Genomic DNA, 14,351 nt, shown 5'->3' with positions numbered 1-14,351 from the left:
AAGGCAATACAGTGAGTGAAAAAAGCCAGTCTGAAAAGGTCACATACTATATGGTTCTCGAATTCACATTCTCTAAATCATATAGTCAAAATTACAATGTTAGACAGATGAAAAATAGTAATTGCCAGGTATTAGGGATAATGGGGGGATGGGAGAAGGTGATGGTTGTGACCATAAAGCAGTAGTGGATAACTGGGGTGGTGGCTACATTAACATAGCATGTGATGAAATGGCAGAGAACTATACATACATTTTCCATCAATGTCAGTTCCTAGTTTGGATATTATACTATAGTTATATAAGATAACCAATGGGGGAAACTGAGAGGAGGGTACATGGGACCTCTCTGTACTATCTTTGCAACTTCCTATGAATCTATAATTATTTCAAAGTAAAAAGTTAAATAGAAAAGTAACAGTTCATGGGAGTTGCCTGGTGGTCTAGTGGTTAGGATTTGGTGCTTTCACTGCTGTGACCCGGGTTCAATCCCTGGTCAGGGAACTGAGATCCTACAAGCTGCACAGCACAGCCGAAATTAAAAAAAAAAAGAAAAATTAAAACAAACAAAAAAAGCAACAGTTCAGCAAATGGTGCTGGGAAAGCTAGATACCATGTGAAAATAAAGAAGTTGGACCCTTACCCAACACCATATATAAAAATTAACTCAAAATGGATCAATGACCTAAGTCTAAGAACTAAAACTCTAAAGGTCTTCCAAGAAAATATAGGGCAAAAGCTTCATGACACTGGATTTGGCAATGATTTCTTTGACACGACACCAAAGGCATAGGCAATGAAAGAAAAAATAGACAAATTAGACTTAATTAAAATTAAAAAATTTTGTGCATCAAAAGACAATATCAACAGAGTAAAAAGGCAACCAATATAATAGGAGAAAATATTTGCAAATCATGTATCTGATAAGGAATAATATACAGAATATATAGAAAACTCCTAAAACTCAACAACAAACAAATAAACAATCTGATTCAAAATTGGGTACAGGACTTGAATAGTAATTTCTCCAAAGAAACACGCAATAGGATAGCTATAGGAAACACACACACACACACACATACACACACACACACACACACACACACAAACCCCCAGAAAATAAAAAGCATTGGCAAGGATATGGAGAAGTTGGAACTCTGTGCACTGCTGGTGAGAATGTAAAACAGTACTGTGCTATGGAAAACAGTATGGAGGTTCCTAAAAAAAGTAAAAATAGAATTATCATATGAGCCAGAAATTCCACTTCTGGATATATATCCAGAAGAACTGAAACCAGGGACTCAAAGAGATATCTGTACACCCAAGTTCATAGCAGTATTATGCACAACAGCTAAAAAGTGGAAGCAACCCAAGTGTTCATTGACAGATGGATAAACAAAATGTAGTATACACATACAATGGAATATTATTCAGCCTTAAAAAGGAAGGAAATTCTGACATATGCTACAACATGGATGAATCTTGAGGACATTATGCAAAGTGAAATAAGCCAATCACAAAAAGATAAATACTGTATGATTAGACTTATATGAGATACTTAAGAGTAGTCGAAATCACAGAACAGTGGTTGCCACAGGGTGGGTGGAGGTGAGAATGGGGAGTTATTATTTAACGGGTACAGTTTCAGTTTTGCAAGATGAAAAGAACTATGGGAGAAGGAGGGGGGTGATGGTTGTACATTATGAATATATTTAATACCACTGAACTCTGCTGTACTTAGAAATGGTTAAGATGGTAAATTTTGTTATGTATATTTTACCACAATGAAAATTATTGAGGGGATAAAGCAATACATTGGTTTTATTGTAACAATCATATAAAAAAAAAAAGGAAAAAATCCTAATATTAGATGAATAGGTCCTTGTGACTTGGAATAAAATGTTCACTGTCAGTCTCATACATGGAATCAAAAAGATCATACCTCATTATATATGGAAATAAAGATGATTTACTGTGTTGATGACTCAAAAAGTAGTTTTACTGATGACAAGAATCCTCTTGTCAAAAATGTTACTGAAGAGTTTTAATAAATTGCTTTAAGAAGTATGAAGTAGAAAAGAGCAATACAGTATTTCTAAATTCATTAATTCATTCAATAAATAGTTACTGAGGAGCTACCTCAAGCTTGGCATTATTCTAGGTGCTGGGGTTATGACTATAAACAAGAGAGATGAAAATGCCTGCCTGCATGGATCTTATAAACTGATGTATCATTTTATATACAGTTACATTAAACAGGTACTCGTTTCCAGATTAGTAAGTAAAATTTTAGTTGAAATGTGACCAGTTAATCTATAGCCATAATTGTTTAATATTAAATTGGATAAATGCTTTTTTGAATCATTTCAGTGAGAAAACTGAGATTGCAATACATTTAAGCATCACAGCATTATGATTTGAAATATCGAGGCAATTGTAATTTGTATTTGAGCTATATGATTTTAAAAATTCACATTCCATTGTTATTAGAACAAAGTATGTAGGAAATAATATTATTTTAAAGATATCCTTTGCCTACATATAAACTCTTGGGGCTAGGGCTCCTATCAGGTTTTACTATATAGTAAGTTAAGGTACAGAGTTTCTATTTGGTCATGTTTCCAAATGTACTGGAGCTAGTGATGTGTTATATGCCTTTTCATAAATTAGCTCAGAGAGTAATCTCCCATCCATGAGCACCCTATATCACCAAAGGAAAAATGTTCTAACCCATTGGGATTACATCTGCCCTACCTCCTTTGTCCTCCTTCTCCATCAACCCCTGAATTAGCTTACAAATCAGCACTAGCAACTCCTTTCCTCATGAATCTAAGTTTTCTAGAAAACCAGTCTTCCATTACCTTAGGGAAGGTGAATGTTTTCCCATCCTGCCACCCTAAAGAGATATATTCTGTCTACCACGTTCTTACTGTCCCCTTGGCACCCCTACTTAGGCCATCACTGGGGCATGGAGTGGGGACCACACAACAAGAAGAAAAATATAATGTCTGGAATGATTATCTCTGCCAACAAAAAAGAAGTACTTGACAGTAGGGTTTTGATTATTTGATTTTGCTTTTGTTCTTAACTCATATAAAGTACACAGTAAAAAAAAGGGAAATACTGAGTTTTCCTTCTACCCTTCCTCCCCTCTTTTCTCTATTCAAATTTTAACCTTTACAATCAATTTCTTCATAAAATAACTCATTTTTTTCCATTCACAATATGGGCTGTTTCATTATAGTACTTGGAACTCACATCTATTGACTTAGATTAAAACTCATACAATTAGAGAATGTATAGAAATATTATTAACACTGAAAAAGTCTTATATTTATAAATATTCACCTTGGATTTAAACCTAAAACATAAAATTGATTAAAAGTTTATAATAAAGAAAGAAATGCTCAAAAATTTCCAAATAAATCATCACATTTTTTTCCATAAAGACTTCCGAGAAGAATATTTATTTTTAAGAAATTACCCTTTTTCAGATTTCCCCCTCTAAAATACCATTTTAGTAAGTAAGACCACCACACCCTACTCAATGTAGTTCTAGTGTAGCCCTTAGATGACTCTGCACAATCTCAGCAGTAAAGCAAACAGACTTGAGGGCAGATTAGCAATTAGGTCATGAAAAACAGGCAGCATAAAATAGCTATTGCTAATCTGCATGAGATGCATTTACTCAATTAAGCAGATGGAAATGTTATTATGAACTCAGTATTCCAATGATGGTCTTTAAAATTAAGAAGGATGGGGGCAAATGAAATGCACACTGGGGGATTTGGGGCCTTTATGTATTAGTTCTAAAGTATACAATGTAGAACACTGTAATGAAGTTAACAAAATTAATTAAAAGATTCTTTGCATGTAACCATTAGAGACTACATTTAAAAATACATGACAGCTTTTGACGTTATTAACAGTAATGTGACTGTTCTTTAACATTCTTAATGTTGATACCATCACCTTTTCTAAATATACTACTGATATCAAAACATGAGCGACAGAAGTCTTATTACTCAGAGCCTAGGATGAGTATTGTTTTTCATAAAGTTTCTGGCATTTAATTTCCTCATTTTCAGTTTCAAGAAACCATAAGCTAGTAATGAATTTTCCAACTTTTTAGAAGACTATCACACATTTTTGCTGGCATACAGAGTTTTCAGATATTTACCTATTTTTAAATTAATGCTTCTTTACACAATATTTTTTATTAAACAATAATAACAAATTATTATAACAAATATCATATGATATCACTTATATGTGGAATCTAAAGAAAATGATACAAATGAACTTATTTATAAAACAGAAAGAGACTCCCAGACACAGAAAAACTTACGGTTAGCGGGGCAAAAGAGAGGGAGGGATAAATTTGGTCTTTGAGATGAACAGATATACACCTCTATATATAAAATAGATAAACAACAAGGACCTACTGTATAGCACAAGGAACTATATTAAATACCTTACAGTAACCTATAATGGAAAAGAATCTAAAAAAGAATAGATATATATGTATATGTATAGCTGAATAACTTTGCTGTATAACTGAAACATTGTAAATCAACTCTACTTCAATTTAAAAATAAAAATTAAAAAAAAATTTTTAAAGAGCATTATCAAATCTGCTTGAGAACTGTTATCAAATTCTTAGGCAGAACAAAAGTCTCTGAACAATTTTGGAAAAATAGTCATGAAAACATGACTATGAAAGCAATGAAATTAGTGTATTCATACTGCCTCTACAGGTAAATTTTGGTTTAGTGTGATATTTTTCTCTTTTCTTGTAAATGTGATTTCCCCCTCTCCTTTTGACTAGTCTTAAAAGGCTTAGAAAATTTTTATGTAACAGTTTTACTTAAAAATAACAATTATATAAAAATTACATTTAAAGTTTCATTTATTCATTGATTTATTCAATTTAATTAAAACTATTTCAACAATTGCTCTAACATCAACTTCTGTTTCAATCTTTGGTATATATACCAATAATAAAACAATAATAATATAACAATAATAATCATTTGTCCACCCTTACTCTGCAAAACACACATCAGTCAACCTTAATACGTAATTCTCTAACATCCTAAACTTTCCCCTCTTAAACAGAAGTCTGCTTTAAACAATGATATAATTTATCTGAATATTATTTTGTGTTTGTAACTGTTGAAACTTTATTTTTTATTGGAGTATAGTTGATTTAAAATGTTGTGTTAGTTTCTGCTGTACAGCAAAGTGAATCAGCTATACATATACATATATCCACTCTTTTTTAGATTCTTTTCCCATATAGGTCATTACAGAGTATTGAGACTAGTTCCCTGTGCTAAACAGTAGGTCCTTATTATCTATTTTATATGGAGCAGTGTGTATATGTCAATCCCAATCTCCCAATTTATCCCTCCCCACCCCTTTCCCTCCGGTAACCATAAGTTTGTTTTCTTCTTCACTAACACTCATTAATATTCATGGGATTACATTAATTCATACATTTAGTCATTCATCCATTTATTAAACCTTTACTATGTGCCAGGACACTATATTCAATGCTGCAGACACAAAGATGAAAAAGAAAGTCCCTGTTCTACAGCTGCCCAGACACCTGAAGGTTGTATAAGGCAAAAAATGGTCCCCTAACCATGACCATGTTCTAATCCCCAGAACCTGGGAATATTTTACCTTACATGGCAAAAGAGACTTTGCAGATGTGAGTAAGCTTGAGATAGGAGACTATCTCGAATTATCCAAGTTGGTGCAATCTAATCACAAGTCCTTAAAAGCAGAGAACTTTTCCCAGTTATGATCAGCCAGAGATGTGACTACAGAATAGTCAGAGAGATGAAACATTGCTGGATCTGAAGAAAGAGGAAGGGGGCCAAGATCCAAGGAGTGTGGAAGGCCTCTAGAAGCTGGAGAAGGAATGCAGCCTTGCTTGATAACCTTGATTTTAGCCCAGTGAGACTCATGTCAGACTCTGACCCATACAACTATAAGATAATACATTTGTGTTTAAGCCACTAAATTTGTGGCCATTTGTTAGAGCAAAAATAGAAAACTAATACTGGGATCATCTAGTCTGACATGTTTTTCTGACAGATAAGGAAAGTAAAACCCTCAAAGTCACACATTTAGGTAGGAGCAGTGTACTCTTTGGGTTTGGAGAGAACATAATTCTCCTCTATTCTCAAACCATGGTCAGTGTCAGGGTAAAGACAGAAAGCTAGACTTTCAGTATATGAAGGGAAATAGCCATCACCATTTTTCTATATATACTGAAAGTGTGAACTGAATGTGTGGTATACTAATACCACAGTTGCTCTTTTCCAGTTTGATTTGGCTAAGTGACTTCTATGCGCTGCAGAAAAGCTTTTACTGTATACCCTTAAAAGCACACAAGTTGTTTTCTAAACTACACATGCTGTGTATTTATATACATTTATAGGCGTGAAGTGACCAGGTATTAAGAGTGTTTATACTGTCTTCTGTGCCCAGATTGGTAACATGCACAGCATTCAGAAATGAAGTTTGAACCAAAAACACTCATATTGGAATTTTTAAAAAAATAGACTTCACCTCCATGAATTCAGTCAACATACTGAGAACCTACTATGTGCCAGGGACTCTTTAAGGTCCTTGGATAGTCATAACAGCGAACAAAACAGATAAAGTCCTTACCCTCATGAAGCTTACATTCTATTGGGGGGACCAGACAGTAAACAAAATGAATATATAAATTAAAGTTAAGTAGTGTTAAATGCTCTGGATAAAGATAAAGCAACATAAAGGGACAGAACGTATTTGTGTGGGAAAGATGTAGATATACAAACTTAGACAAAAAGACCAGGGCTGGGAAAATGTCACCTTTAATAGTATGTTCAACTTTTCCTAAAATCAGCAAGAGCTGTCTTTAGTGTTCAATGCAAGACTTCAACATACGGACACTTTAGCCAAGGTTTTTCGTGTTATATAACAATAATACAAATGAAACAAAGGCTTTCAAAACAAAAATCATTGACATTTTCAGGCTTCCTGTTTACTACTGTAATACAGCAAGTTGGTGATCAATTGGATAGACTCAGCACTAAATATCAATGGCAACTGCAGCACTGGAGTATTTAAGGACTTTCTAGATTTTGGATGCCTCTCAGATTAAAGGAACTATATGACCCCATGTTAATTTTATCCCTCCTGATATTGAGCTGTGGGTGGTTCAGAAATTACTAATATAGTATTTTCCACATATAGTATATTAAGTACAAGTAACTCCATTTAGAGAGTAGCAAAGAAAGCACAAAAAATTTAATTACTGCTGAATTTAAGGGAAAATCCAAATTTAAATAATCAGTTTTAGTTAATACAGTAAGAAAATGTTTAAAACTCACTTTGAAGTGTTTCAAGTTCAGCTCTAGTCAATGCATCTTCCTTTTCCTTCAATCTTGTTTCTTTATATTTAGCATAAAACTGCCCAGCATCCTGAAAAAAGAAGTAACAAATAAATTAACATAAAAGTCAGTTTGCTTTGATGGTATTTTCCACATAACTTCAATTTAAAGCAGTATATTCAGGGATGCGGGTTCAATGCCTGGCTGGGGAACTAAGATCCCACATGCTGCGGGGCAACTAAGCCTGTGCACCACAACTACTAAGCTTGCACACCTCAATGAGAGAGCCCACATGCCACAAAACACAGAGCCCATGCGCCCTGGAGCCCGTGCACCACAACTAGAGAAGAGAAAATCTGCACGCCACAACTAGAGAGAAACCTGCGTGCCGCAAGGAAGCCATAATGGAAGATCCTGTATGCCGCAACTAAGACCCAATGCAGCCAAAAAAATAAGGAAAATAAATAAATAAAAATAAAATATTAAAAGAAACTATTTAAAGCAGTATATTCATTTAATAAGTAGTCATCCTCTGTGTTTATGTTTTCAAATTTTATGATGAACAGAAGAAACTGAATAAGCAGTTCTCTATGATTTCTCTATCTTAGAGAATTAATGAAAGCCAGAAACTACATGAGTATAAATATGTTTAAGTAAAGCCTTTACTCTCAGATACGTAAGGAATGTATCCTCTTCCTGTTTTCTTCCATTGTATATTTTCTCAGTATTATGCATAGACAGAGAGCAGAAAAACACACTTGCTGAACTGAATTATTTGATAGCAGAGTAAATTATATTATTGTGACAAACAAAGTACTAATACTATTTTCATATTAGTCCCTTAACTCCAAAAGATTTTCAAAATTACTATATGCAAATCTGATTGTGAAACTTCTATGACCACATAGATACAAGTGAAAGTTGTCACTCCACTGAGAGTTGAGGACTGAGGACACATACTGTACACAAATACTTAGGTGTCAAGATACAGTGGCTAAAGTCTCAAGTAGTGGCATATAGGATAGGTAAGACTTTAGCAGAGTACCGAAAAAATGCCAGGCCTTTAATCACAGACATGGAGATAAACAAGTTGGTGCTCTAGGCATATGAAGATGCTGACACTGAAAAGAGCAAAAACAGATAATCTTCCACCACCCCTTGACTCTAACTCCATCTATTCTATAGCAATACTACTTGTAGCTGCCAGGCTACACTGTGCTATGCTTCCATGTCTTTCTGTATGCGTTGCATTCTAGCTAGAACATTTTGCTCCCCTACCATTATTCTGAAGAACTCCTACTCATCCTTGAAAACCCTATTCAAGCATCACCTCTTTTGCAAGTCTTTCTGACCTTCCCTGGAAGAGTAATTCTCTCCTGTATACTGCTTCTGTATTTAAACACATTTCTATGGTTGCTTGTATCATGCTGTATTCTCTTCTAGAAAATGAGAAATCTGAGACAGGGTTACTTGTATGCTCAGAGCACAGTATCTAGCATCAAACAGGCACTCAATAAGCATTCTTTGAACTGAGCTAGATTGAAATATATGAGAAACCTTGTTAAGAAAGAAGCAAAAGGGCTTGATGACTGACTGGTGTGGAATAAGAAAAAGATATCAAGGATAACTCTAGAGTAATATCCCCAGACTGTACGACTCCTAGAGCATATAAATCATAGACCCGTCTGAGAGGGTTTTATTTCTGCAGGAAATGAAGGAACAAAATCAATCCTTGGATCTACCTCAATTCAGATGTAAGTGCATGAACACTTAAACCCTAGAATGGGATTATCTCTTTTCAGCTATGACTGTTCAAATTTAAGCTTTCTCCTGGGGTCTATGTATCTTGGGGTTATAATAGAACTCTTTTACTTGATAATTAATTAGGGAAATGACAGGGCACTTCTAAAATCACTGAATCAATATAATAAAGATATACCTCTTATTCCTTCCATTCCCACTTTTAGGTTCCTACCTCATTTCTTCTAGAAGGATTTCTACAAGCCCTGGGCCAGCTAAATAATGGCATAATTTGAAGGGCACAGAGGTCATACATCTGACTTATCCTCCCATGCCCATATTTACTTTATTATTTATTTATTTATTTTTAGTTGCAGCATGTTCCCACAATCTTTAGTTGCAGCATGCAAACTCTTAGTTGAGGCATGCGGGATCTAGTCTCCTGACCAGGGATTGAACCGGGGCCCCCCTATATTGGGAGCGCAGAGTCTTAGCCACTGGACCACCAAGGAAGTTCCCATATTTACTTTATTTTTTTAACATTTTTATTGGAGTATAATTGCTTTACAATGATGTGTTAGTTTCTGCTTTATAACAAAGTGAATAAGTTATACATATACATATATCCCCATATCTCTTCCCTCTTGCATCTCCCTCCCTCCCACCCTCCTTATCCCACCCTTCTAGCTGGTCACAAAGCACTGAGCTGATCTCCCTATGCTATGCGACTGCTTCCCACTAGCTATCTATTTTACATTTGGTAGTGTACATATGTCCATGCCACTCTCTCACTTTGTCCCAGCTTACCCTTCCCCCTCTCCATATCCTCAAGTCCATTCTCTACGTCTGCATCTTTATTGCCGTCTTGCCCCTAGGTTCTTCATGACCATTTCTTTTTTTTTAGATTCCATATATATGTGTTAGCATCTGGTATTTGTTTTTCTCTTTCTGACTTACTTCACTCTGTATGACAGACTCTAGGTCCATCCACCTCACTACAAATAACTCAATTTCGTTTCTTTTTATGGCTGAGTAATATTCCATTGTATATATGTGCCACATCTTCTTTATCCATTCATCTGTCCATGGACACTTAGGTTGCTTCCATGTCCTGGCTTTGGAAATAGAGCTGTAATGAACATTGTGGTACATGACTCTTTTTGAATTATGGTTTTCTCAGAGTATATGCCCAGTAGTGGGATTGCTGGGTTGTATGGTAGTTCTAATTTTAGTTTTTTAAGGAACCTCTATACTGTTCTCCATAGTGGCTGTATCAAGTTACATTCCCACCAACAGTGCAAGAGGATTCCCTTTTCTCCACACCCTCTCCAGCATTTATTGTTTGTAGATGTTTTGATGATGGCCATTCTGACCAGTGTGAGAAGATATCTCATTGTAGTTTTGATTTGCATTTCTCTAATGATTAATGATGTTGAGCATTCTTTCATGTGTTTGTTGGCAATCTGTATATCTTCTTTGGAGAAATGTCTGTTTAGGTCTTCTGCCCCTTTTTGGATTGGGTTGTTTTTTTGATATTGAGCTCATGAGCTGCTTGTAAATTTTGCATATTAATCCTTTGTCAGTTGCTTCATTTGCAAATACTTTCTCCCATTCTGAGGGTTGTCTTTTCATCTTGTTTATGGTTTCCTTTGCTGTGCAAAAGCTTTTAAGTTTCATTAGGTCCCATTGGTTTACTTTTGTCTTTATTTCCATTTCTCTAGGAGCTGGGTCAAAAAGGATCTTGCTGTGATTTATGTCATAGAGTGTTCTGCCTATGTTTTCCTCTAAGAGTTTGACAGTGTCTGGCCTTACGTTTAGGTCTTTAATCCATTTTGAGTTTATTTTTGTGTATGGTGTTAGGGAGTGTTCTAATTTCATTCTTTTACATGTAGTTGTCCAGTTTTCCCAGCACCGCTTATTGAAGAGACTGTCTTTTCTCCACTGTATATTTTTGCCTCCTTTATCAAAGATAAGGTGACCATATGTGCATGGGTTTATCTCTGGGCTTTCTATCCTGTTCCACTGATCTATAGTTCTGTTTTTGTGCCAGTACCATACTGTCTTGATTACTGTAGCTTATAGTCTGAAGTCCAGGAGCCTGATTCCTCCAGCTCTGTTTTTCTTTCTCAAGATTACTTTGGCTATTTGGGGTCTTTTGTGTTTCCATACATATTGTGAAATTCTTTGTTCTAGTTCTGTGAAAAATGCCAGTGGTAGTTTGATAGGGATTGCATTGAATCTGTAGATTGCTTTGGGTAGTATAGTCATTTTCACAATGTTGACTCTTCCAATCCAAGAACATGGTATATCTCTCCATCTATTTGTATCATCTTTAATTTCTTTCATCAGTGTCTTATAGTTTTCTGCATTCAGGTCTTTTGTCTCCCTAGGGAGGTTTATTCCTAGGTATTTTATTCTTTTTGTTGCGATGGTAAATGGGAGTGTTTTCTTAATTTCACTTTCAGATTTTTCATCATTAGTGTATTGGAATGCAAGAGATTTCTCTGCATTAATTTTGTATCCTGCTACTTTACCAAATTCATTGATTAGCTCTAGTAGTTTTCTGGTAGCATCTTTAGGATTCTCTATGTATAGTATCATGTCATCTGCAAACAGTGACAGCTTTACTTCTTCTTTTCCGATTTGGATTCCTTTTATTTCTTTTTCTTCTCTGATTGTTGTGGCTAAAACTTCCAAAACTATGTTGAATAATAGTGGTGAGAGTGGGCAACCTTGTCTTGTTCCTGATCTTAGTGGAAATGGTTTCAGTTTTTCACCACTGAGGACGATGTTGGCTGTGGGTTTGTCATATATGGCCTTTATTACGTTGAGGTAACTTCTCTCTGTGCCTACTTTCTGGAGGGTTTTTATCATAAATGGTGTTAAATTTTGTCAAAAGCTTTCTCTGCATCTATTGAGATGATCATATGGTTTTTCTCCTTCAATTTGTTAATATGGTGTATCATATTCATTGATTTGCATACATTGAAGAATCCTTGCATTCCTGGGATAAACCCCACTTGATCATGGTGTATGATCCTTTTAATGTGCTGTTGGATTCTGTTTGCTAGTATTTTGTTGAGGATTTTTGCATCTATGTTCATCAGTGATATTGGTCTGTAGTTTTCTTTTTTTGTCACATCTTTGTCTGGTTTTGGTATCAGGGTGATGGTGACCTCGTAGAATGAGTTTGGGAGTGTTCCTCCCTCTGCTACATTTAGGAAGAGTTTGAGAAGGATAGGTGTTAGCTCTTCTCTAAATGTTTGATAGAATTTGCCTGTGAAGCCATCTGGTCCTGGGCTTTTGTTTGTTGGAAGATTTTTAATCACAGTTTCAATTTCAGTGCTTGTGATTGGTCTGTTCATATTTTCTATTTCTTCCTGGTTCAGTCTCAGAAGGTTGTACATTTCTAAGAATTTTGTCCATTTCTTCCAGGTTGTCCATTTTATTGGCATATAGTTGCTTGTAGTAATCTCTCATGATCCTTTGTATTTCTGCAGTGTCAGTTGTTACTTCTCCTTTTTCATTTCTAATTCTATTGATTTGAGTCTTCTCCCTTTTTTTCTTGATGAGTCTGGCTAATGGTTTATCAATTTTGTTTACCTGCTCAAAGAACCAGCTTTTAGTTTTATTGAACTTTGCTATCATTTCCTTCCTTTCTTTTTCATTTATTTCTGATCTGATCTTTATGATTTCTTTCCTTCTGCTAATTTTGGGGTTTTTTGTTCTTCTTTCTCTAATTGCTTTAGGTGTAAGGTTAGGTTGGTTATTTGAGATGTTTCTTGTTTCTTAACGTAGGATTGTATTGCTATAAACTTCCCTCTTAGAACTGCTTTTGCTGCATCCATAGGTTTTGAGTCATCGTGTTTTCATTGTCACTTGTTTCTAGGTATTTTTTGATTTCCTCTTTGATTTCTTCAGTGATCCCTTGGTTACCCATATTTACTTTAAATTTCAACAGAGTTTTGGTTAAGAATTTATGGTCCCTTAACACTCCCTGCACCCCCAAAATCTCAACCCTGGAAAAGTCTTATTTTATATTAAACCATATCAATCATTCGTTCCTCAGTATGAATGAATGAATAGGCTTATTAGCTTCTTTCCAGAGAGTAATTTTTAATAGTAGGGAAAAGGTCAGGAAGGCACTGGCTCCTTAGGGAAGTAGGAAGGGTTGCACCATGTAAGAAAAGAAGGGCACAGATAAGTTATTTATGAGGTGTGAAAGAAGACGAGTTGAAATCAAACACCACAGTATAATAGAATGAGATAGAATATAGTGATGAAGAGGGCAGATTTTAGAGTCAGGCTGCCTGGATTAAGATCTCGGCTTTGCCATCTCACTAGCCATGTGACATTCAGCATTACTTCACTTTCCTATGGGCGAATTTTCTCACCCATCTAACGGGGATAATACGAGTACCTAACTCATAGAGCTGTTGGAAAGATTAAATGTGTTAATATATGGGAAACACTTAGAATAACATCTTGCACACAGTTAGGCCTTATATATGGTACCTATTTTTATTATTACTTCATCATTTTGCCAAGAACCTTATTCTCCACCACAAAGACAGGGTGAGTTTTTCTGCTTCATAGTAAACCAAAACTCCTGCAGAATCCTGCATCTTCTCGCTTACACGACTTCTCTTTACATGAACCCTCTTCACCTCAGTGCAAAAACCTTTTGCTGGACAATCCCTTCCTAGTGGTCCTAACAAATCTGAACATTTCTCTGCTAATGTTTCTTCCTTCTGCTGCAGCACAGAATTCCACTAAAAATTCCTTTTGGAAATACGCATTAGATTCAAAAACACACTTATCTGAGGATTGCAATGCACCCAATCACCTTAACCTACTCCATCTAATTCCAAGAGTTTTAACACATTCCCTAGTCTCACTCACTGTTTGTTCTAGGCAAAGAATCCTATCTCCCTTTTGCCCCATTTCTAAGCATTTATTTAAATGTTCCTCATGCTTTTTCTTTCCTTCATATCTTGTTTGTACTTGCAAATTATAATTACAATATGCCCACTCTAGAAAGCATTACTTCTTTAATAAACCTACGATCTCAAATAATTCTACTGTACTCAACAAACTCTTTGTTCCAACCATCCTTCTGTAGAGTTTGGTGTCCCATACTTTAAGATGCACTGACAAACTGGAAGACTTTAAAAGGAAAGTGATCAAATGGTGAGGGGCCTTGAAACTATATACATATATATA

The 14,351-nt window shown here is 35.3% G+C and overlaps 1 protein-coding gene across 1 annotated transcript in view; it reads right to left on the bottom strand.

The window, feature by feature from the left end:
- DNAJC1 (DnaJ heat shock protein family (Hsp40) member C1) overlaps nucleotides 1-14,351 on the bottom strand; it is a 197,790-nt gene that overhangs the window by 91,822 nt on the left and 91,617 nt on the right. The window contains exon 7 of the mRNA XM_007189873.3: nucleotides 7,389-7,479. Within this exon, the coding sequence (XP_007189935.1) occupies nucleotides 7,389-7,479 (91 nt within the window). The remainder of the gene's footprint in view (nucleotides 1-7,388; nucleotides 7,480-14,351) is intronic.

This window comes from Balaenoptera acutorostrata, chromosome 3 (assembly GCF_949987535.1).
Source record: "Balaenoptera acutorostrata chromosome 3, mBalAcu1.1, whole genome shotgun sequence".
NCBI classification, from domain to species: domain Eukaryota; kingdom Metazoa; phylum Chordata; class Mammalia; order Artiodactyla; family Balaenopteridae; genus Balaenoptera; species Balaenoptera acutorostrata.
This window is presented reverse-complemented; position numbering and strand designations above follow the sequence as displayed.